This window comes from Gadus chalcogrammus, chromosome 7 (genome assembly GCF_026213295.1).
Source record: "Gadus chalcogrammus isolate NIFS_2021 chromosome 7, NIFS_Gcha_1.0, whole genome shotgun sequence".
Lineage (NCBI taxonomy): Eukaryota > Metazoa > Chordata > Actinopteri > Gadiformes > Gadidae > Gadus > Gadus chalcogrammus.
In genome coordinates this window covers 31597184-31623349 of record NC_079418.1, presented here as the reverse complement: position 1 = coordinate 31623349, position 26166 = coordinate 31597184, and the positions used below count along the sequence as shown (strand labels likewise).

Genomic DNA, 26166 nt, shown 5'->3' with positions numbered 1-26166 from the left:
TAATGTGTTGTTTATAAATGTATTATTATAGAAATATAATGGTGTTTTGTATAATGTATTATTATATATTTATTATGGTGTTGTTTATACATTTATTATAGAATTATAATGGTATTGTGTATTATGTATTTTATTAATATATAATTATAAGGGTGTTGTTTATAAATTGTAGATGTGGGTGTTGACTTGTTTTTATAGTAGTATAATGGAGTTGTGTGTTATTATAATAGTATAATAATGGAGTTGTGTGTTATAACAGTATTATAATGTTTGTTATAACAGTACTGTAATGTTGTTGTGTACATAATGCTATCATTAGTAGCATCATAATGGTTTAAGCCGTTAGCTCACTAGGACGCGGCGGTGGGGTCGGCGGTGGGCGCGGAGTGCCTCTGGGCGATGGGGGGCCGCGAGGGGGGGGGCTCCGTGGGCCGGCTGGGCGGGGGGTCCGGGGGTCTGGCCGACGGCGGCTCCGCCGTTCTGGCGGAGGGGGGGTCCGGAGGCCGGACTGGCGGTCTGCAGATGGCGTGATGCTTCTCCGGGGACCGCGTCTTGGGCGCGCCGTCGCCATCTCCTGGAGACAGAGGAGAGGAGGCGGGGCTTAACGAGACGTGGGCGGGGCTTAAAGGGCGTCGCCGCCCCCCCCGTCCCGTCCCGTCAGAGACCGAGCCGGGCCCCAGATCCCGATCTCACTCCCAAACTAACCCTGATATCAACACTAGCCTTGCTTAAGGGCGGACCCTCTGGGCAGCTGCAGTGTGTTGCAATGCTCGGCATTCCTGTGCGGTGCCAGGACCGCCAGGAGCGCCAGGAGGACCGCTCACAGGACCAGAGCGGGGCCGTGAGCAGCACTCTGTTAGCAGAGCGTTGCCGCCGTGCCCCCACTCCACGCCGCGGGCCTCAGGGAGATCACCGGTTATCGTGGGAGGACCTGAATCCTAAATACAGGCTGGCTGCTCAGCCCTGTGAGGCCGGGCCTGTGAGGAAGGGGCTGGACGGATAAAACCGAATGGAATTAAAGTTCAATCAAAACGTACATCGTCGATATCTAAAGGTCCAACGCTGCCCTTTTAAAATGAAACCTTCAGTTTGATTTGGGGACGTTGACTAGCAGCAACTGGCAATAGGCATAGCCAACTGATAGTTGATCAACTCTAGTCTACCTTTTGATGGTCGATTGAGACAGATGATAATAAAGCGACCACTATTGACTACTGATCGATGATAGTCAACTAATCAGTTGACTATCATCGACGTCCTGCCTCGTGGCGGTGAACCAGAGGCCCCCTCCAATCCAGGAAGACGTCATACTGATTGACGGGTGGTCCTACCAATGGGAGGCGGCCTCCTGGCCTGCACCGACATGGCGCGCTTCACGGTGACGCCCGCCTCTCCGTTCTCGCCGGGGCGGGGCACGGGTCCCAGTCGGGGCAGGAGGGGCTGCCTGGGGGGGGGCTCTCTAGGGGGCGGGTCCCTGGAGGGCGGGTCCCGGGGGGGCGGGTCCCGGGGGGGCGGGTCCCTGGGGGCCCCCGGGGCCTGGGGTTTGGTCCGCTGCAGGGGGACCGGGGGCGGGCCCGCGTCCCGGTCCGAGGCGACGGGCGGGGGGTACCTGGGGGCGGGGCTACCGTTCTGCACGTCGGCTGGAGGTCAGAAACACAGGAAGGACTTTAGAGAGGAGGAGGAGGAGAGTACGGAGGGCGCTAGACCCGGTTGTACGTCTTTAGACCGGTCTAAAGACCCGGTCTAAAGACCCGGTCTTTAGAACCGGTTACCCAGGCCTTACGCCCGTTTACACCGTACAAACTAAACCCATACAAAAGGGTTTAGTGGATTGCTATGGCAGGCTGGTGAGGTGTAGAAGGGTGTACAGTGTTCTGGAGGCGGGTTGGGGGTTCTAACCCCACTCAGCAGACCACCTGTAGGCCTCCCAGAACAAGATGCCCCCCACACCCCTATCGGCTCCTCATGACATGCATCTACAGTTTAAATAACATCACTGCAACACGTTCTAGAGTCTAGACAAAGTGATCCCGGCGGCATTCCACAAGAAAGACCTCCAGAAGCAGACGGTTCGACAGTATAGATACAGTAGATGCAGTAGACACTGGTACTCTACTGTAAAGTCACAGTGTCGCGCTTGCTGCGAGCAAACACACTCAAACACACACTTATACATAGTATACACACAGCATGGCTAAGGGGATGTTTTGGTGGAAGATAAAGTCAGGGGGGTAATTGTTGGTACTCCGTTTGGAGGGGTCGAGCTGAGATTCACTGAGAGAGAGGGAGGGAGAGAGAGTGACGGGAGAGAGAGAGAGAGAGAGAGAGTGACGGGAGAGAGCGAGAGAGAGTGAGAGAGCGAGAGAGCGAGAGAGCGAGAGAGAGAGAAAAAGACAGAGACAGGGAGAGAGAGACAGACAGACAGACAGACAGACAGACAGACAGACAGACAGACAGACAGACAGACAGACAGACAGACAGACAGACAGACAGACAGACAGACAGACAGACAGACAGACAGACAGACAGACAGACAGACAGACAGACACAGAAAGAGAGAGAGAGAGAGAGAGAGAGAAAGAGAGGAACAGGGAGAGAGACAGAGGGAGAGAGAGAGAGAGAGAGAGAGGGGGTTTGTTTGGTACCGGGAGCTGAGAACTAACCAGGCTAAGAGCAGGGCGGACATGTTGCAGGTGCTACAGTAGCACTGCGGCTCTCCGCCGCTGCGGTGAGAGGCCTGCCTCCCTCCCACATAAGACGGCTTTCAGAGATATTAATTACACCTCCGGCCCGGCCGTCAGGGAGCGGGCAGGCCCGACGCCTCGATAGCCCGTTGTCAGAGTCCGTAACGGAACCCAGGGACTTTGATTAGCTGGGAGTCCCCCCCCCCAAAGATGCTGTCCGGAAAAGGTAGCTTAAGATGGTTCCATAAGGTGGTCGTTTTGGAAGTAGAGCTGGATGTCTTGACACGCACGCGCGCACACACACACACACACACACACACACACACACACACACACACACACACACACAAATGTACGCACGCAGGCACACACAAATGTACGTACGCCCACACACACACGCATGTACCCACAAAGACATCACCCACGAGGACATACAAGTATAAACAACAGGATCTTGCTATAGGAATACTAGACCATAGTATGGAGTTAGATTCATGCCAAAACCCCTCACACACGCAAAACGTGTTTTGCTCACGCATAACGATTCACACGCACACAAAACGTGTTTTACTCACGCAAAATGATTCACACACACGCTCAGTGTGGTTTGCAAATGCAAAACATCATTCACAAACTAAAGCATTTTGCTTCAGAAACAAATACAGTATGTTTTACACAAAGTACAAAAAAAAATCCTTCAAGTACACAAAACAATTCTACAAGTACGGAACACGAAAGCTGCGCGTGGATCGGAATGCATTTGCGCACGGATCGGATTGCATCACACTACACAACAGCAGGTGGCGGTGTTGAGTCAGTTTAAGGCCGCCAGGACGATCTTTTTTCTCCCCAAAATCTTTATTTGATTCCAAAACAGAGTGGCGACACTTCCATTGGACTCACCTGTTGGCCGCTCATTTTGTTCAATTTAATCTCCCAAACTAGCTTTTCTCCGTGTCGTACGATTCCGTGACAAAGGGGCGGCAAGTCGCATAGTATGGAGTTGAATCCACACACGTTTGGCCGGCATCAAATAAAGATTTTGGGGAGAAAAAAGATCGTCCTGGCGTCCTTAAACTGACTCAACACCGCCACCTGCTGTTGTGTAGTGTGAATAACAGGACATTTATTTGTCACGTGACTTTTGGCACTAATTTTCCGCCTTGCTGTTCCTCACGCAAATGCAATCCGATTCGTGCGCAAATGCATTCCGATCCACGCGCAGCTTTCGTGTTCCGTACTTGTAGAATTGTTTTGTGTACTTGAAGGATTTTTTTTGTACTTTGTGTAAAATATACTGTATTTGTTTCTGAAGCAAAATGCTTTAGTTTGTGAATGATGTTTTGTATTTGCAAACCACACTGAGCGTGTGTGTGAATCATTTTGCGTGAGTAAAACACGTTTTGTGTGCGTGTGAATCGTTATGTGTGAGCAAAACACGTTTTGCGTGTGTGCGGGGTTTTGGCATGAATCTAACTCCATAGTGTAGTACTCCTTAGTACTCACTCCCGCGAGTGAGTACTAAGTACTAAAAATAAACGGGCGCATTCCAATAACAGGGGGGTACTGATGAAGACTATAAGGGGATGAAGAGGAGGATGATGATGATTAGAGTGACGAGGGGGGTAATTACGTGGGGCGTGCGAGGGGGGGTCGAGGTGCAGACCCGGGTAGGTGCGCGGCGGTCTCTTGGAGATGGTGATTGGCTGGCGTTTCCTGGGGTTGACCCTGGGGGGGGGCACGGGGGGGCAGGAGGCGCTGTCCAGAGGAGCGCTGCAGAAGATCTGGGAGAACACCACCAGCACCACCACACTGGTTACTAACACCACCAGCACCACCACACTGGTTACTGACACCACCAGCACCACCACACTGGTTACTAACACCACCAGCACCACCACACTGGTTACTGACACCACCAGCACCACCACACTGGTTACTGACACCACCAGCACCACCACACTGGTTACTGACACCACCAGCACCACCACACTGGTTACTAACACCACCACACTGGTTACTGACACCACCAGCACCACACTGGTTACTGACACCACCAGCACCACCACACTGGTTACTAACACCACCAGCACCACCACACTGGTTACTAACACCACCAGCACCACACTGGTTACTGACACCGCCAGCACCACCACACTGGTTACTGACACCACCACCACACTGGTTACTGACCATAACCACCACCACCACACTGGTTACTAACACCACCAGCACCACCACACTGGTTACTGACACCACCAGCACCACCACACTGGTTACTAACACCACCAGCACCACCACACTGGTTACTGACACCACCACCACCACCACACTGGTTACTGACACCACCAGCACCACCACACTGGTTACTAACACCACCAGCACCACCACACTGGTTACTAACACCACCACCACCACCACACTGGTTACTAACACCACCACCACCACACTGGTTACTAACACCACCAGCACCACCACACTGGTTACTGACACCACCACCACACTGGTTACTGACCATAACCACCACCACCACACTGGTTACTAACCATAACCACCACCACCACACTGGTTACTAACCATAACCACCACCACCACACTGGTTACTAACCATAACCACCACCACCACACTGGTTACTAACCATAACCACCACCACCACACTGGTTACTAACCATAACCACCACCACCACACTGGTTACTAACCATAACCACCACCACCACACTGGTTACTAACCATAACCACCACCACCACACTGGTTACTAACCATAACCACCACCAGCACCACCACACTGGTTACTGACACCACCAGCACCACCACACTGGTTACTAACACCACCACCACCACCACACTGGTTACTAACACCACCAGCACCACCACACTGGTTACTAACACCACCACCACCACCACACTGGTTACTAACACCACCAGCACCACCACACTGGTTACTGACACCACCAGCACCACCACACTGGTTACTAACACCACCAGCACCACCACCACACTGGTTACTAACACCACCACCAGCACCACCACCACACTGGTTACTGACACCACCAGCACCACCACACTGGTTACTAACACCACCACCACACTGGTTACTGACACCACCACCAGCACCACCACACTGGTTACTAACACCACCAGCACCACCACACTGGTTACTAACACCACCAGCACCACCACACTGGTTACTAACACCACCACCACCACACTGGTTAATAACACCACCAGCACCACCACACTGGTTACTGACACCACCACCACACTGGTTACTGACCATAACCACCACCACCACACTGGTTACTAACCATAACCACCACCACCACACTGGTTACTAACCATAACCACCACCACCACACTGGTTACTAACCATAACCAGCACCACCACACTGGTTACTAACCATAACCACCACCACCACACTGGTTACTAACCATAACCACCACCACCACACTGGTAACCATCAGGAGACTGGCAACTAACCAGCACCACCACACTGTTAACCATGAGGACACTGGGAATTAACCAGCACCACCAAGACACTGGTTACTAACCAGCAGCACACAGTTCACTATGAAGACACTGGGAACGAACCAGTAACATCAAGACACTGGTAACTAACCAGCACCACCATGAAGACACTGGGGACTAACCATTAACATCAAGACACTGGTAAGTAACCAGCACCACAAGACACTGGTAACCACCTACAGCGTCCATCCGAGCCTAGCATGGTTCATGAGGTGCGTTGTCGTGGTGATCTGACCTTCTGGTAGTTGTCGATCAGGATCTCCACCACGATGTTCTGGAACTTGATGTCCAACATGGCCGCCACCGTCTCCTCCTTGGCCCTCATCAGGGTCGGCCCGAAGACCACCGCCATGTTGGACGGGATCATGCGGTTCTCCTCGCTCTGGCTGCACACGCTGCAACGCGGCACACGGGTAGGGGTCAGCTGGGGGGGAACCCAGTGGAACCAGCGGAACCAGGACCAGGTCTGCGAGTCCCACACCAGCTTCCTCAAAAGACTCAAGAGTCACCTGTTCAGAGATCACCTAGACTCTGCATAGCCCCCCCCCGCCCCCAAACACACAACCCTCTTACGCCCTTATTGTATGTTGTACGTCCTGTCACTTAAGAATAGTATTTAGCATTGTGTAGCGTCATATCCTAGCTATCTTTGTTGTGTACTGGGAATGGGTAAACCTGGGGATTGTTAGAGCTTGGCCCTTGGTTCAATGAACATCCTTACTGTGAGTTCACACCAAAAGCTGTAAAAGATGCAAAATCACAGAATGGCTCAAAACGTTACGCTGTCAAAAATAATTACAGATCATATCGCTCATTCGAACGTTTCGGTCTTGCTATTTCCAATTAAAGGAGCCGTACAACAGCGTTTACAGTCGACACACTTACAGCTTAACGGCTATCGCTCAAGCGTTTTATCGCTCAAGCGTTTTATCGCTCAAGCGCTTTATCGCCAATGTCTAATAGAAAGTGAATGGCCGTTTATCGCTCGTAACGCTTTGTAGCTTTTGGCGTGATCGCCCAGCTACTGTTCCGACAGCGATATATTGTTGTTTCCCTTTCTTCTGACAAATGTACTTGGATGAGAGCGTCTGCTAAACGCCCTGAAGGTAAACGTAGCCGTAGGTCCAACTCTGTCTCTTACTTGACGAGGTGTTTGATGAGGAGGGCCAGCATGTCGCGGTTCTTCTCGGGGAGCTTGTAGTTCAGCGCGTGGATCTCGCTCAGCCTGTGGTCCAGGTTGTCCGACTCTGAGGAGGACCAGACGGGTCGTTAGGCAGGGGACCTCGACCTCTGACCTCTGACCTCTGAGGGTCGTGAACCTATCACCCCCCCTGACCATCGCCCCGATCCAACCCCGCGGAGCCTCGAGTCGCTCCAAATCAAATCAGTCCTCTCCAAGTTTAAAGAGGCTGAACAGGAAATGGGATAATAACTTGTGGGCCTCGCCTGTGGGAACGGGCTTAGTGCATCGATGCAATGGAACAATACAGTCGTAAATTACAGTTTAAACCGCACGCTTGGAGTGATTGACCTCGAGGTTTGAGTTCCTGCGAAGGTCTCAGCTGTACGAGCTGAGCAGTCGGAGAACAGGTGAGGAGGCCGGCCAAACATCTCGTAAAAGGGTTTGGTGAACACATGTTGAATACTGGACCATACCAGTTCAGGCCGGTTTGTCGTTATACAAGAGCAACCTTTCTGAACAACAAGTTTTTACCAAATTCATCTGACTTGAGTTTTCTGTTTTGTGATCTGTTACCAATATCACCTAAGGCTCATCACCATCACGTAACCCTACAGCACCATCACCATACCCCTATGCTCCATCACCTCCTAACACCATCACCTCCATCACAGTAGGCCATGGTAAAAAACACGATGGAGTCCTACTCGGGTTTGGTGACGGAGACGCTGCCTTACAGACGTCACTGGGGTCACTGCAGTACCGAAGCAACACCACCAGGCGTCCGCAGCATCCACGCATGCCAGCGTCATGGTAACAGAGCCGGGGGGCGTGTCCGAGGACCGGCGGCCGCAGCCCCGTCTACCAGAACCCAGAGCCCCACCGTGCTGCGGCGCGGTCAGAATCCTTCACCCACGCATTGTGCAACAATGCTGCAGTTTTCAATCAACACATCTGTGCCACTTATTGTTACACCCAAGGCATAATAGAGGGGGGGGGGGGGGGTTTATCAACCAGCCGTACAACCGATGTGAGGAGCATCTGGGGAGAACGGATCGCACAGTGAGGACGTGGCGTTGCCGACGCGCCTCACGCGTTCAGGGCTGTGGATCCATGGTGCCAGGTCGCGTTGAGGGGAAGGAAGCCTGGATGGGACGCTGAAGTCCTGCATGTCGTCCTCACCCCTTTCCCCTTTCCCCTAGCCACACCCCCCCCCCTCAGCGACCTCTCCTATAGGACAAGCCAGACCTCCCCCCCCTCCGTCCTCCTCCTCTCTCTCTCCTCCTCCCCTACGTATTCTTCCTCTTCCTTCTCCTCCACCTCCTCCTCCTCCACCACCCCTTCCTCCTCCCTCATTCCCCTCCTCCTCCCTGCTCCTCCTCTTCCTCCTCCTCCTCCTCCCCCTCCCTCCTACTCCTCCTCCCCTCCATCTCCTCCCACTCCCTCCTCCTCCCTCCCTCCTCCTCCACCCCTCACTCCTTCTCCTCCAGCCCCTCCTCATCGAGACGACTCTCAAACACACGCTCCCCCTCCCTCTCCGGGGCCCGCCGACGTGCAGACGCTCCGATAACGTTCAGGGGGCCACGGGGGGCCACGGGGGGCCACGGGGGGCCCCACTGCTGAGGGCCCAGCAGGCCCCCTACTGGGCAGACACCCACGGGCGCCCTTCGTCAGCGACAGGCTATCAATGGTTCCACATGAAGCCTCCATCTCAGACAGAATAAACAAACGATCCCGAAACCGCTCGGAACCCGTAGAATCAGGAATTCTGCCAGACCTTTCCCCTCCCGACATCCCTCTCTCTCCCACTCTCTACCAACCCCTCTCTATCACTCTCTCAATCTCCCCCCCACTCTTTAGTGCTCTCGCTAACTCCCCCCTTTCTCTCCCCCCGCCCCCCCACAGACTCTCTCTCTAGTGCTCTCGTTATCTCCCCCCTTTCTCTCCCCCCCGGACAGACTCTCTAGTGCTCTCGTTATCTCCCCCCTTTCTCTCCCCCCCAGACAGACTCTCTAGTGCTCTCGCTAACTCCCCCCTTTCTCTACCCCCCCCCGCCACTCTCTATCGCTCTCGCTATCTCCCCCCTTTCTCTCTCCCCCAACCCACTCTCTCTCTCTCCTTCCCCCTGGAATATCTACCGGATGAATACAGATCCACCCTTCTCCCCCTCTGTTCCTCCCTCCCTCCCTCCCTCCCCCCTACTGAAAGGAGCCATGTGCTGCAGGACTCACTGGCGGCCAGGATGAGGTTGTCGTGCAGGCCGTGGGTCAGTAGGGGCTCCGAGAGACTCCTGCACAGGAAGACAACAACACAAACAGACCGTCACGGGATGGAAGGACCCTAAAACGACCCTCTGATCAAAGAGCACAATAAAACCCTTCACTAATGGGGGGGGGGGGGGAAGAGAGAGAGAGAGAGAGAGAGAGAGAGAGAGAGAGAGAGAGAGAGAGAGAGAGAGAGAGAGAGAGAGAGAGAGAGAGAGAGAGAGAGATTGTACTAATGGTGCAACGTAACTGAAATATAAACCCTTGGCTCTCAGTGTGTACTTATGAGAACCATCTGCCGGTTCAGCGGAGGTCTGAGGAGGTCTGAGCGGCGGTGGGTGAGACAGAGAGTTTAATCAGCTGCCGGCGGAAGAGGAGCTGCGTGGACGAAGCTCCATAAAGCCTCCTCCTCATCTCCGACCCACTCAGATCCTTCCTCCCAACAGATCCCTGAAGCCTCAGGGAATAATAAAGTCTCTGGGAGAACAGAGGGAACTCGTCCCTCACTCCACCCTGAGGTGATGGAGAAGGTAGGGGCCCTAACTCTGGTTCTGCACCCTGGGATCACATGAGACGCCGCGGGCCTCACACCGCTGTCTCTGTTGTTACTTTGACACGCTCTTAATAAAGGGATGTCAATAACGAGACGTTTATGTCGTTCTGCCTGAGCTCGGGGCTTTACACCTGCAGCACTGTAGGATTAACTTAAGAGCTGATAGAGTGAATGGACGTTTCCTCTAACCTGTGTTGTTATCGGATATTTTTAACGAGTTCACGACTGGGTGTGGGCGTGGCCAGCGCTAACCAATAGAGACGCAGACACGCTGCTACAAGAAACACGCTAATGTTAGCGGTGTAGCGCTAGGTCACATGCTAATTATAGAAGAGAAAGAAAGGAAGAAAGAGAGAGAGAGAGAAGGAGAGAAAGAGTGGAAGGAAGGAAGGAAGGAAGGAAGGACGGACGGACGGAAGGGAGAAACAAAAAGAGGAAGAAAGAGAGAGAAGGAATGAAAGAAAGAAAGAAAGAAAGAAAGAAAGAAAGAAGAAAGAAAGAAAGAAAGAAAGAAAGAAAGAAAGAAAGAAAGAAAGAAAGAAAGAAAGAAAGAAAGAAAGAAAGAGAAATAAAGTGAGGAAGAAAGTACAGAAAAGTGGGAACGAAATAAAGAAAGACATTAGTAAAGTCAGAGCCTCGGGTATCAGGGTGATAAAACCACAGAGGAAGAGAGAGAGAACGATGCCGTCTGTTGATCCTAGCGACGGCCCTCCCCGTGTTCCACACGCCAGCCGCCGCCGCCGCTGCGTTCACTCAGACCGCTCCGGATGTTTTCATGTTGACGGGATTCGGCAGAAAAACAACAACAATAACAAGGCGCCGTGTTTACCGGGAGCGCCTGCCAGGGTAACCATGACGACGGGACAGCGCGTCCCGGGCGCCGCCAGACACAAACGCTCCCAGCGAGACAAGAAGACGATAATAACACCGACAATAAGAATAATAACACTAGGATTAATAATGATATCGTAACGTATGCTGGAGGAATGGACGGCTCAGGAGACGCTAGGGACCGACCGGAATGCACTAATGCATCTGGGAAGATTTTGAATTTTTCCGGGAAACAAAAAACACAAAAAAAAGTCAACTAAATAATTGCAATTATCTTATTAATAATTGGGCAAAAGCAAATGCCTCTGCCTTTTCTTCTCGGTGAGCGTGGCTCTCTGTGTTGTCTCCATGGTATCTGAGCTGAGCTGAAACAGTCGGTTCATTGTGACTCTAATATTGAGTTGGATGGCATTACAATTATTATTAAGTAATTTATTATGTGAGACGGGAAACTGTGAACGAAATTGCCCATTTTGGGATAAATAAAGTTTTCCAATCTAATGTAATTAAAGCTACAGTACTAACGAAGGAAGAATACTGTAGCTTTAACTAAATTGATTAAGGGTCTAATTAATGACACATTGATCAATGACATACATAACCTGACGTCAGGAGTACTATAAAAAAACTGTATGAGAGTCATATGCAAATGTCTGGAATTGTTCATAATACTGTATTCACTGTCATTCAAAATAATGTACATGTGCAGACATAAACACACACACACACACACACACACACACACACACACACACACACACACACACACACACACACACACACACACACACACACACACACACACACACACACACACACACACATACTGAGGTAGAACTTCAAAGCACTGGTGATGGTTTTGATGTCCATGTCGTCGCTGTTGAAGTCTACATCACCAGGACACACAGGGTCTACAGCAACCAGTATAACAGTTAACTCAGGACCCAGGACATACTGGGTCTAAAGGAACCAGTATAAGAGTTAGCTTAGGACCCAGGACACACCGGGTCTACAGCAACCAGTATAAGAGTTAACTTAGGACCCATCTCATAACAGTTCGACACAAAACAGATTTTATATCGTTTCTAACTAGTTAGAACCAGCTTTTGAATAGATATCTTATTATAACCCTGAATTAGCAACCACTTTTCGATTGAAGATATTCGTTTAGAAAAGGTATGGTTAGTAAAAATTTAAAGGACCAAAAACAACAAAAGGACGACAGAATCTCAAGACGGACATTCCCTGAAACGTGAGCATTAAGAGCTTAAGAACAGGAACAGGAGAAGGAATAGCATGTTTCTTTGGAGCTGTGAGGGATTTGCTTTGGACTGAAAGGACGCAGGAAGTGGGCTCCGGCTGGGGCATCGCTCACCGAAGAAAGCGTTCAGCAGCTTCTGAACTTGGATGTTGCTGCCAACGGTTCTGTATACACCCTCCTGTGTGAGCCCTGGAGAGGGGAGAAGATAGGGGAGAGGGTGAGGGAGGAGAGAGAGGAGAGGGGGAGGGAGGAGAGAGAGGAGAGGGGGAGGGAGGAGAGAGAGGAGGGAGGAGAGAGAGGAGAGAGGGGAGGAGGAGGGGTATAGGTGGTGATGGAGGAAGGGGGAAAGGGGAGAGAGGAGAAGAGAGTGGAGGGAGAGGGGGGAGAGAGGAGAGAGGGGAGAGAAGAGGGAGAGTGAGAGAAAGGAGAGCGTGAGAGAGAGGAGAGTGAGAGAGAGGAGAGAGTGAGAGAGAGGAGAGAGTGAGAGAGAGGAGCGAGGAGGAGAGAAAGGGGAGAGGAGGAGAGGAGAAGAAAGTGGGAGAGAGAAGTGAGTGGGAGAGAGGAGATGGAGGGGAGAGAGGGGAGAAAGTGGGAGTGAAACATGGAAGTGCAGTGAGTGACTCTTTGTGCGAGCGCTGACCGGAGACAAAGCTAAGGTCTGTGGCATTTTCTGGCAAATGAGGCACGCAGTACAATTTCATGTTATTCGTAAATTATTTGGTAGTTATTTTCTCTTTACTACGTTTTTTGCTGCATCTTAATACATTTTCTCAGAATATTTTAACATTTCTTATAAGATGCCGTAGCCGAAAAAGATTACCCTTCTACTCTTAAAGTCTTAAGACTCGAGACAGCATGTTCCAGATTTATCGCAACCCAACTGCGCCGCCTTGAGGCAGTTTGAGCAAACTACCAGAAAAGCCACATGAAAGTTGGTTTAAAAGCAACAGTATATTGTGTCCCTTACCCTTTGTTTCGACGAGGTTGACGCACTTGCGCACAAACTTAAATCCAACTTCATTCAGTTCCACTGTTATGGTAGGAAAAACAAAGATTGGATCAGAAGTTGGATCAGAATGCAGCGTTTGTAAAATAACGTAAAACACAACATGGGATAAATTGAAAAAGTAAAACCAAGAGTAGACACTTACTTTCTGCTTTATTGTGAATCGGGGAATGATATATCTAAATCAAAACACAATTAAATATACCAAAATTAATGAGGAATTGACAAGTGTGTGGGGGTTAGTTAAATGTAATTTTCTTACATTGATTGAAACAAATTAACATTTCCCAACGGAAAGATAACCGAATATCAACATGATAAAGTTTCACTGACTCATAAGTTATCTCTGGATGTGTCCAAGTGGGCTTTCCCTGAAAGGCTAAAGCTGCCTCACATGCAAATGATATGCTAATGAGATGCTAATGAGATGCTAATGAGATGCTAATGAGATGCTAAAGGTCAGTTCGGCTAGCCCGGTTGGTGGCTAGCGTCGGTGTGGTGGATCTGGGGGCGGTGCTGGGAGATATCTGGGCTCAGCGCGGGGAAACGTTCCGAGGGATATTCATCTCTCTCTATCGCCGACACTCCGGGAAGTCGAGCGGAACGCTGAAAACGCAAATCCCTCACTTCCACCTCCTCCCGGCCACAAGGCAGAGACGGCAACGACTCGTCTCATCCCTCAACACGAGTCACCCCCCCCCCCCCCCCCGGTACCCCAAGGTGAGACGCTGACCGACCGGCCGGCACCCGCCTCCTCATAATCAGCCCTTTGTGACATCACAAGCGGGAGCCTCTACCCAGATGTGTGACGGACCTAACGGGCGGGGGGGGGGGGTTTCTTTAATAGACCCTGGGTGTAGGGTGACCCCCCCAGCTGCCCCGGTGTCCTGGTCAGAGGGTTCCGGTAGACCCCCCTGGTGAGCCGGGACGACCCTGATGTCTGTGACGCCACTCGGCTGTACTGCCGGGGATCGAACCGGCGACCCCAGGATGGGGAGGGGGCGAACACTCTGACCTGAAGCTGAGGCCAGAGTGAGCTCTGATTGGACGGCCACTCACCGGCTCCTTCCCGTCCATCGCCTCCATCCACTGCTTCCTGTTCCCCTCCGACAGCGCCTGGAATGTCACCGGAGCGTTTCTACGGAAACACACATGGAAACACTCATCGAGGGAAGAGGACCTTGACATCGCTCCTCAAGGAAAATTGGGAGAAAAATATGAACTATTTTCCAATTATTTGAGGAGGAAAACTGGAAGTCATAATATCTCACACTATCTCCCCTTTCTTCCATCCCAATCCCTCCCTCCCTCTCTCTCTCTCCCACCCTCCTTCTCTCCCTCACTCCCTCCCTCCTCCCCCCTCTCTCTTCCCCCTCTCTCCCTCTCTCATCATCTCTCATCTCCCTCTCCCCTCCTCTCTCTTTCTCTCCACCCTCTCCTCCCTCCCCCCTCCGTCTGAAGGGTGGATAAACAGATGTCTTTTGGCAGGGAGAGTTTTCCAGAGCGTGGTTTATTAAGGCCTCAGATTCCTGGAGGTGTGCTTCTTCCATTTGTGTGCAGCGGCGTCACGTTGATGAAGTGTTGGTGAGGCACGACTCCAGGACCGCCGCCAAGGATGCACAAACTTCAAACCTCCTCAGACAACGAGCGGAAGACGCCAAACTATTCATGAAGTGTCCGGGGGCATCGGTTCTGCCCCCCGTTTAGCCCACACGCTGTCTCGCAACACTGATGCAAGCGACCGCTCAGAGGGACCCAACCCCCCCCCCCCCAACACAAATTCAGATCCTGGGAAACACGGCGTTCATCCCGGAAGCGTCCCGGGATCGTCGCGGACGCGGTGGCTCTGGGCCGGTGGCGTGCGTTCTGCGTTATTAACGAGTTCTGCGTTGTTAACGAGTTCTGTGTTGTTAACGAGTTCTGCCTTGTTAACGAGTTCTGCGTTGTTAACGAGTTCTGCGTTATTAACGGGCTCTGCGAGCGGGCGACGGGTCGGCGCGTTCCGGCGCCCAGCGCAGCGCCATCTGCCTCCTCTCCTCGCCAGCCAGGCGCCCCCTGCTGTACCCCCACCCCCCCGTGGAGGTGTTGACCCCCCCGGGCGACTAGCGTCATCCACTGTTGGCGGGGGTGGTGGGTGGGGATGGTGGAGGTGGTGGTTAGGGGTGGTGCAGGTGGTAGGGGAGGTGATGGGGGGTGGTGGTGCTGGGGAGTGTGGGTGGTGGAGGCGGTTGGGGTTGGGGTTAGGGTGGTGGTGGTGGTGGTGGTGGCGGTGTTGGTGGAGGTGGAGGTGGTGGTGGTGATGGTGGTGTGTGGTTGGTGGTAGTGGTGGTGGTGTGTGTGTGGTGGTGTGTGTGTGTGGTGGTGGTGGGGTCTGGGCGTACCTCTCACTGGTCTCCACGTCGAAGCAGAAGCGTTTGTCGATGGACTCAGACTTCCTCCGGATGCACGACCTGAGGGTGAGCTCCGCAGCACCCTGGGGTGGGGGGGAGAGGGGGAGGGAGTGAGTGAGTGAGTGAGTGAGTGAGTGAGTGAGTGAGTGAGTGAGTGAGTGAGTATGGTAGATGGTGTGTGCGCACTCGCGCGTGTGTGAGTGATTGTGCATGCGTGCGTGCACAAGATTGTGTGTGCGTGCGTGCGTGAGATTGTGTGTGAGTGTGCGTGTGCGTGCGTGCGTGTGTGTGTGGGCACGTGTGTGTGCGAGTGTGTGACAACAATGGATAAGAATAGAGGAGGTGTGAGACAGACGAGAAGCTCGCTTGCATCACCACTCATTCCTCTGGTGCCGTTGTGTGATTCTTGTTGATATTGAAACAAATAAAAGTCTCACTTTTCGTCATCTATGGGACCCTTTTATCTGGGGCCACGGTGAGTTCAGATCCATGTCTTTGAGGTAGGGGTCTAGGGGTCACCTGGCTCTAGGGGGCCTACAGGTAGGCTGTCGTCATGGGGATTCGAACCCAGACCACTACGGGTATGACGGTGTAGAAGGTGGAGCTGGTACCTGCTTGGTGGTGGTCTTCTGCTCGCAGGGGACCATCTTCAGGGTGCGGTTGTCTTTGTGGAATTTACAGTAATACTTGACCCACGTCATCCCCAAAGCCCCTGGAGGAGAGAGGAGGAGAGAGGAGGGGAGGAGGAGGAGACAGGATTAGATAGGAGGAGAGGAATAGAGGAGATAGAAGATTAGATAGGAGAGAGGAAGAGAGGAGATAGAAGATTAGATAGGAGAGAGGAAGAGGGGAGATAGAAGATTAGATAGGAGAGAGGAAGAGAGGAGATAGAGGCTTAGATAGGAGAGAGGAAGCAAGGGGAGAGGAGTCGAGGGGAGAGGAGAGAGGAGTAGAGAGGAGTAGAGAGCATGTGATAGAAGGAGAGAGTGTGATGGAAGTCAGGCTGTCTGTCTGTCTGCCTGACTGCCTGCTCCCCATCTCACATTTCTCGTGGCAGTAGAGGTATCCCTGCATGGTGTGTGATTGACAGATGAAGGACGGGTTCTTCATCTTCTTCATCAAGTCCTCCATGACCTCCCTCGTGCTTTCATAGTGGTTCCTGGTCTGCACACACACACACACACACACACACACACACACACACACACACACACACACACACACACACACACACACACACACACACACACACACACACACACACACACACACACACAGGTTATGGACCTATTGATTTTTTATTATAATTTATATATTTTACAATCTGATAAAGACGCAGACAATTATCTAATAAATAATGTAAATCATAAATATTTATAGTTAAGTAGGTTTTGGGAAAGAAAATAAATACCTGATCAAAGACTGATCAAAGAGCGTGAAGGGGTAAGGAAGGTTCCGAGTGTGAAGGAGTGAGCGATGAGTCTAAGTGTGAAGGGGTGAATGATGAAGAGTGAATGTGAAGGAGTGAGCGATGAATCTAAGTGTGAAGGGGTGAATGATGAAGAGTGAGTGTGAAGGGGTGAATGATGAAGAGTGAGTGTGAAGGGGTGAGTGATGGAGAGTGCGTGTGAAGGGGTGAGTGATGAGTCTTAGTGTAAAGGGTTGAGTGATGAAGAGTGAGTGAAGGGTTGAGTGATGAAGAGTGCGTGTGAAGGGGTGAGTGATTCAGAGTGCGTGTGAAGGGGTGAGTGATGAGTCTTAGTGTGAAGGGTTGAGTGATGAAGAGTGCGTGTGAAGGGGTGAGTGATGAGTCTTAGTGTAAAGGGTTGAGTGATGAAGAGTGAGTGAAGGGTTGAGTGATGAAGAGTGCGTGTGAAGGGGTGAGTGATTCAGAGTGCGTGTGAAGGGGTGAGTGATTCAGAGTGCGTGTGAAGGGGTGAGTGATAGAGAGTGCGTGTGAAGGGGTGAGTGACGAAGAGTGCGTGTGAAGGGGTGAGTGATAGAGAGTGCGTGTGAAGGGGTGAGTGATTCAGAGTGCGTGTGAAGGGGTGAGTGATTCAGAGTGCGTGTGAAGGGGTGAGTGACGAAGAGTGCGTGTGAAGGGGTGAGTGACGAAGAGTGCGTGTGAAGGGGTGAGTGATTCAGAGGGCGTGTGAAGGGGTGAGTGATTCAGAGTGCGTGTGAAGGGGTGAGTGATTCAGAGTGCGTGTGAAGGGGTGAGTGATTCAGAGTGCGTGTGAAGGGGTGAGTGATTCAGAGTGCGTGTGAAGGGGTGAGTGCGGCGTGCGTACGTTCTGCAGGCTGAGCTGCAGCTCCTGCTTGTAGGGGGTGAAGTCCTGGGTCATCTCCACTGTCAGGTTGTTGAGCGTGAGGATGCTGTGAAGGAACGCCAGCACCTAGAGGGCGAGGGAGACGGGTTAACACCGCCTACCGGGGGAGGGAGACGGGTTAACGCCGCCTACCGGGGGAGGGAGACGGGTTAACGCCGCCTACCGGGGGAGGGAGACGGGTTAACGCCGCCTACCGGGGGAGGGAGACGGGTTAACGCCGCCTACCGGGGGAGGGAGACGGGTTAACGCCCCGGCCGCTGCCCCAGCCCCTGGGCAAGGCAGCAGAGGGGGATCTGAACTCTGGCGGATCACTGATGTATATATAGATGCACTGTCCCTAGAAATATGACCTGGGATGAATTGATCTACTGCGTGAGTAGCAATGAACATCGTCGACTGCTGAACCCGTGCACAGTGATGCGAGTTCCTGACTCAACAAACCCACGCGTCTCTGGCCTAGCCCAACCTTATCAGACGGATTAAAATAGCTACGGTCCCAATCATTACATCCACGGTTAGACAATGGAAATGAATTATTAATAGACATGCTTATGATTTCAACATCCCATTCCAAACTAACTCAGGGTCCTTTCATGGAAGTGTGTCGCAATCTAAAGTTGGGTCCAAATCAGGCGTTGCCGCGGCGATCACTGCAGATTGCCGTGGGGATGAGGGCCTGAAACCTCACGGACGCATTTGTGTGCCGTCATGTTGTGAACTGAAACCCCCGTCCCTCATCGCAGGAGTGTTGCTGCAGACACCGCAGACCAACGTCGGTTAAGTTCCTAAGAAATGTTAATTTTTGTTTCCTGCTTCGCCGGCCGGCTGGGTCATGTTTCGAAAACCCCGATGCGTCCCCGAAAAAACGGACTCGACACTTTTTGCTCGCTGAGCGTCGCTGATCCGACGGCGGCGGCGGCGGCAGGAGAGTGAAAGAGGAAGAGGGAGAGAATACGAGGAAGAGCCGAGGAGGAAGAACTCACAGGCTCCACCACATCAAACTTCTTGCGGTCCTGCACCTGGTGGACCTGGTAGACGTACTCCACGGAGGACTCGTAGAAGGTGGCCCGTTCCTTGTCCAGGACGTCGTCCGCCTGGGAGACGCGCGGAGAGAGAGGAAGGAGAGCTTTACTCTGTGGTCGTCGAGCAGACGCTGTCGTTTTAAGTGTTATTCAGCCTTTATTAAACATAGGAGTCCCCCCCAAAACATTTTACATTCAGGGCGTTTAGCAAACGCTTTCATCCAAAGCGCCTTACAGTAACTCCATTTGTCAGAAGAAAGGAAAACAATGTATCTCTGTCGGTACAATAAGGATGTTCATAGAAACAAGGGTAACCCATTCCCCGTATACCCCACAGATAGCCAGGATAAGATGCTGAACGATGCTAAGAGCCAGTACAAGGTTGCACAACGATAGAACGGAGAAAACACCCATTGAGAAAAATATAGCATGATAGAAACGCACATGGGCTGACAGAACCTTCCGGCTACACAGATGTAACCGGAAGGTTGTCGAGCGTCGAGGTGTCCCTCGGCAGGACACCTCACCCTCACTGCGCCCGACGAGCTGGCTGTCGCCTTGCATGGTTGACTCTATCAGTGTGTGAATGCGTGGCATGAATGGGTGAATGTTAGGCAATATTGTACACCGCTTTGCGTGGCCACTGGTTCGAAAAGCGCTGTATAAACGCAGACCGTCTACCATTTACAACATCTAGTTTAGGAGCAGTAATTACACTCTTTAGCTACACAGTCTCAGTGTAGCTAAAGAGCTTTCTCCCTCCTCCTCCTCCACAGTGACTAACTCCATGTTGTTAAAGGTCTGGACGGTCACAACAGCGAAGCCGTCTCTCCTGGCTTCAGTACAACATCTGCTACGGTAAATAACATCGGCTTGCTCCAATCTGCTGAGGAGTGTCGAAAGCTACAACGGCAACAGAGCACTTTAGTCTCTGAGATAAGACGATTACTCAAGTGTTGGTGTGGTGATTCATTTGTCCACAAACTCTGCAGTGAGGCCTGACGCACACGGATGCAATATGACGACGGCGCCGTTTGTCTTGGTTTACACTCGCGGCATTGCGTCGGGGATCGCACCCAGAACCTCTGGACCGCCACCACTAGAGCGTCCCGGTCCACTCACCTCCTGCAGAAGACTCTCCTTCTTCTTGACGGACAGGGCGAGGTGTTTCTCCAGCTGGGAATAATACTTCTCGCTCTCCTTCTCAAACTTCTTCCTCTTGTCCTGAGGGTCAAACCGGAGAGGAGAGGTCAAAGGTCAGAGGTCAACCCAAAGGCTGCCCGCGTTAGGAACACAAAATAAACATCAGGCCACGTTTGAATTGGATTCAATACGTCTGCTATGACCGTTTCTTTCTACATGAAGAAAAAGCCAAGACAGACTTAATATTATTAGATTATTATATTATCATCATAATATTATTATATCTTCAAATGCTGATAGAATATATATAATGGAACGAAACGGAAAATAATTCTGTAGACTAGACTAGTTTGAATTAATAAAATAAAGAATATACTAGAAAGAAGACTGTGTAATAACATGGTATAGAATAGAGTAGAGTAGAACAGGAGTGTATGGGATGGAAGAGGTCGAGTCGAGGACAACAGGACAGAACTCCGTTCTCAGCGGTGGTCGCCAGGCGACCAGCGGCAGCGTGCGCTGATGTCACCACAGCGCGGTAACAAAGTGTTTTCCGGCTGAACCACAAAAGGTGCGTCGTCTCTGCCAGGAGTGGACTGTTGGCCTCCACCCACGCTGGAGCCACCCCGGTCACATGACCCCGGTCACATGACAGAGGAGGCTGAGCTCAGGGTGTTCCACGGAACTTGTTTACCCGTCAATCAAGCCAGCGTGAGAAGGGAGGGAGGGAGCCAGGCATGTGATGTGGTCATTAAAGTAAACCTGCTGGTTACACATTCACACCAATAGGTAACGTGTCGGGAACCCCCGCCTTTATATAGAGGAGAAGGACTCAGGACTCATGAGAACACTGAGACACCGTGGAGGGTGATAGTGAACACGGTGATGAAATGGGAGGTGTGAGGATGTTAAGATAGGGACGGGCGTCAGTCAGGGAGGTGTGATCTTGTTAAGATAGGGACGTGTGCTTCCGTCAGGGAGGGGTGTAGATGTTCAGATGTGTGACTCATGTTCAGATATGGACGTGTGACTGCGGCCCTCACCTTGGTCACTCCTATCTGGTCTTTCCTGAACTTCTCCAGAGGCTTGATGAGCAGATCGAAGGCGTTCTGCACCTGAAGGAACCCGACGAGAAGAGGTTACAGCTCTGTGTTCTGTTAGAGAACACACACAACTCACACATCTGCACACCACACACACAAACACAGATCTGCATACCACACACAGACATCTGCAAACCACACACACACACACACATCTGCATACCACACACACACACACACACACACACACACACACACACACACACACACACACACACACACACACACACACACACACACACACACACACACACACACACACACACACACACACACAGAGTGCCCCAGAGAGCCTTGGGTTTCAGTAGGTTATGAGAGGTGAGGCATGTGATGCCGCCAGCCACACGTCCGGGTAGTTAAGTGTGCACGACGTATCCGGACCCGTCTAACAGGAACCACCGCTTCCACTCAACACAAAAGACCTGTCAATGCAGCACTTCTGCTCCCAGAGGCCAAAACAGGAAGTGGGGGGGGGGGGATAGAGGCTATATTAACGCTGGACTGCAGCCTGACGCAGGAACTGGGTCGTTCACAAGCAGTGCTTCTACAAAAAATTAAGGAAAGAGGAAGAGGAAGGGGGAGATTTCTTATAACTATCTTCATGGTCATGTGACCCTGCAGAGGGTGGGGGGTCCTGAAGGGAGGAGGGGGGGTCTGGAGTGAGGGGGGTGGGGGGCTGAGGTAGGGGGTTCTGAGGGTGAGGGGGTGAAGGGAGGAGGGGTGTTCTGAGGGAAGGAGTTGGGGGTCTCACCAGCATCATGCGGTCGTCTTCGATCTCCTGTAGAAGACCAGCGAACTCCTGGAAGGACTGAGCTGTAGACGGACACACACACACACACACACACACACACACACACACACACACACACACACACACACACACACACACACACACACACACACACACACACACACACACACACACACACACACATTTAATTCTTTATTTGAATCCACCAATCACATTACAAGAGACAAGATTCAAATATTTCAGAGATAAGATAAGTCATTGTTCAAGGGTACAAAAAACATCTCCTGCGCCGCACTGCCAGGCTGCCTATCACTGCTGATATGGAGCAGAACTTTGCTAATTGTTTAGATTTTCTGCTGGAGAGCCCAGCCAGCCTTAACCCACTGAAAACGCGGTTGTGGACATGCCACAAGCTTCCAAAAATACACTATTAACACTATTAGCTTGCATTGGTAGCCTAGGTCCCTTAGAATTTCCAGAATGGGCTGGTATTTAAGGATTTTATCGTTGAAACCCATTTCCATGTACAGCTCAAATACACAGCCTATCTCAAGTAAGAGCACTTCCCTTCTGTCTCTGTTTAAAAACACAACATCAGGGGTATTTGAGATGTTACACATCACATCAATAGAGCTGTTAAACCATTCCGGCATGATGCGTGAATGTTTGTACATGGTCTCATTTTCTAGAGATACTTCCTTAACATTACTGGAAATTAGATCGACAAGTCGGTCATGGCGTGCAAAATACAGTTCTTTGTACATAGTACAGCCGTTCACAACATGGGCAACTGATTCAAGTTGATGGCCAGAGTGCATTATACAGTGTGGATGGTGGTGTGCAGGATACCATAATGCCAGATTGTATTTCGGTTGTGAAATACACACACACACACACACACACACACACACACACACACACACACACACACACACACACACACACACACACACACACACACACACACACACACACACACACACACACACACACACAAAGGAACTTAAAGTACATTCAGTGTAAGTTGCCTTTAAAGTGAACCTCCTGTTTAACTGATAGAAACCGAGAATTCCCCTCCTGTTTTCTCTGAGTGATGGCTTTGTTTATGCGACAGTGACAAAAATGCCATGGATGGCACATCATAAAATACATATTACCACGTTTATTAGGAAACAAAACCATTTTGAGTTCAGCGCCCCTTTAGAGAGCAGGAGGGAGTCTGGGACCAAACAGGTGGACCGTGGACGTCGGGGAGGGAAACCACAACGATTAGGCTGGATTCCAACACCTAACCTCAGAATGTCCCTTCCCTTGACGCTCACCCCACCCACGTCTGACTCACTCACTCATTAGATAGGTGGTATTAATTAAGGAGTGATATCCCTGTTTTATTACTGGGGTAGGAGGAACCAAGTTAACTAACCGGAGCTCTGAATGTGTGAACTGCTTACTAAATTACTTCTCTAAATATACACTGCCCTATCTCGGACGCTAACGGGACCAGATGAGACGAACCGCTATCACTTTCGTCGATGTGGTGCGCGGTGGTTTTGTATTCGGGAACCTTGCAGAGTTGTTCTTAATCTAATCCAGGCCCAACCATTTGCAGCAACAACAAAGGCTTGTTTCTGGGGGCTCCAGTTCTGACTGCTCGAGCCGAACTTGGAAAGCGCGACGACTGTCTAATAGTTAGTTAGTTAGTTAGTATGGGTTAACTTACCGATGTTCATCTCGTCGTCTGTGAGCGAATCTCCGATGAAGTCAAACTGGAAGACGCCGAGAGTCTGCGAGAACTTCTGTACTGCCAGAGAGTAACCTGGAACCAGACAACAGCGTCACGCTTTAACCGACACAATGATGTCACGCTTCACCAACGCAATGATGTCACGCTTCACCAACGCAATGATGTCACTTCACCAACGCAATGATGTAATGCTTCACCGACACAATGATGTCATGCTTCACCAACGCAATGATGTCACTCCACCAACACAATGATGTCACGCTTCACCAACTCAATGACGTCACTTCACCAACTCAATGATGTAATGCTTCACCGACACAATGATGTCATGCTTCACCAACGCAATGACGTCACTCCATCAACACAATGATGTCATGCTTCACCAACCCAACGATGTCACAGACACAATGATGTGACGCTTTCACCAACACAATGATGTCACTCCACTGGACTGCATACCTCCCTGTTGCTGTATCCATCTGTAATTGTTGTAGTACTGGACTGATTACTAAGATGCTAAGGTCAACATTCCACCAACACATGGAGCGAGTGCTTTGTATTCATTACTTCAACAGCTCGGTGTAGTGAACATTACACGTATTAAGCTGACGCTTCTAAACAAAGTGCAAATGCAATATTATCGAAACAAGAGATAGAACAAATGTTTTTACTGTACAGTGTACCGTCATATAAGTCTTTAAAAGGACCCTAGAACAAAAGCAAACCCTTACATTAAAAAACCAGAACGACTGTCAACTGTGTCAAAGGTAGTAGCTTAGAAGGTTGAGCGGATTGACTGGCGACTGAAGGCTAGCGAGGTCGATCCCTGTGTCAAGGTGTCTGAGCAAGACACCTAACCTAACCCTCACAAAGAGCTGGCTGCTGGCTTGCATGCAGACAACGGCTGTATGAACGGGTGAATGTTAGTCAATAATCGTAAAGTGCTTTGAGTCCATTTACTATAATTTACCTAAATTTAAATATTCTATAGAGACCTTGTAACAGACCTTGCTTTTTATTTATTTGTAACATCTTATTGGATTTAGATGGATTGATTTAATGTTGGAACTGCGGTGTTTTGGAAATGTACAAAGTAAAGTGATTATGCAATGTTTATTATCCGTCCCGATATAGCTCTTTCGAAATAGAATGACCAGACATTGATAGATAGATAGAAAGATTGACAGAGAGACAAACCTACAGAGAAGAGACAGATAACACACATATATATACAGATCGACAGACAGACATATAGACCCACAGACACAGACAGACCGACAGACAGAGGCAGTGAGTACAGTAGGCTGTTAGATCAACAGACAGAGTGTGCAGAGACTTTCAGCCTGGCGTTGTGGATACAAGGAAGGAATGTGTGAGGGGCGAGGGGAAAGGTTCACACATGACCACCCGTCTCCACACCGAACACAGGGGCTGACGGCTCTACACCACTGCGCTACCTGCACCCCGTCATCCATCTGCTGCCGGGACGTCCCACACAGGAATGAATCCCTGTCATTATAACACCATAGCTAACCGACTGTAGGAAGGCCCGAGGGATCGCACCGACAACCCCTCATCCTCAGTCACTTTTCCAAAAAACAACAACATGACAATTCAAACTCCAGCAGACTGAACGGTCCACATGTGTGCCCTCACCCTTGATGGCGTTGATGACACTGTTCCCATCCTTGATGACATCCTTGAGGAACCGGCTGGTCCTATCCAGCTCCAGCTCGTAGCACTTTAGGGTCTCCCTGAACTCCGGGCTGTCCAGGTAGCACTCACTGAACTCCAGGGGCGGGTGTCCCATGGTGGCTCTCACCGGGGGTCACAGCTAGGGCCGTCCGGGGCTGGGCTACTGCATATCGACCCGATCTGATCGGGTTCCTCGTTGGTCTCCTCGTTTAGTCACAGCTTCATGGGTTGGGTGAAGCAGTTAACCCGGGTGAGTGAAGCGGCAACCCGGGTGTCCGCGGACGCCTGCAGCGGCTACTTGTTCACCAAACGGTTTCCGTGAACCGTTGATGATGGATAGGTGAGGAGTTGATGTTCCCTTTCTTGCGGAGAGAACAATAATCGAATTCACTCCTTTCCTCCGCTTCCCTGCTGCGGCGACGCGGTTAGGAGAGGGCTGCGTCCAGATTCAACTGCACTCCGCCTCGGTCACATCCTCTTCCTCTTAGTGAGGTTGTTTCAGATCATATATCAATACAGTGTGTAACCAAGTTCCCTTTCCGTAGTTTTAGATCAAAAAACATACCTGCTACTCAAGTGAAGACTGATTTCCAACTCTTTGTTGGCATCATACAGGCTGAAGGAAGGCGGACTGCAATGGAACGCAGCCCCGTTTCCACACCCATGCGGACCTTAAAGGA

At 51.0% G+C, this 26166-nt stretch overlaps 1 protein-coding gene across 1 annotated transcript; it reads right to left on the bottom strand.

Annotated features, from left to right (window-relative positions):
- Positions 1-350: 350 nt before the first annotated feature.
- Positions 351-26135, bottom strand: LOC130386153 (oligophrenin-1-like). The gene is made up of 21 exons (XM_056594929.1): positions 25448-26135; positions 23768-23863; positions 22048-22109; positions 21237-21308; positions 20173-20274; positions 19012-19122; positions 17990-18094; positions 16742-16862; positions 16310-16410; positions 15690-15781; positions 14368-14446; positions 13454-13487; positions 13270-13332; positions 12417-12491; positions 11865-11952; positions 9625-9680; positions 7355-7460; positions 6449-6608; positions 4318-4468; positions 1332-1640; positions 351-574 (listed from the first exon to the last, which is right to left on the bottom strand). Exons 1-21 carry the CDS (start codon positions 25599-25601, stop codon positions 351-353), a joined length of 2361 nt encoding a protein of 786 aa, XP_056450904.1. The 5' UTR covers positions 25602-26135.
- Between the last annotated feature and the right edge of the window lie 31 nt (positions 26136-26166).

Coding starts and splice junctions, on each gene's coding strand:
- LOC130386153 (XM_056594929.1), bottom strand. CDS start 25,601: ATGGGACACCCGCCCCTGGAGTTCAGTGAGTGCTACCTGGACAGCCCG. Junction 23,864..25,447: donor TGTCATCAACGCCATCAAGG/GTGAGGGCACAC, acceptor GTCTGGTTCCAG/GTTACTCTCTGGCAGTACAG. Junction 13,333..13,453: donor GATTCACAATAAAGCAGAAA/GTAAGTGTCTAC, acceptor CTACCATAACAG/TGGAACTGAATGAAGTTGGA.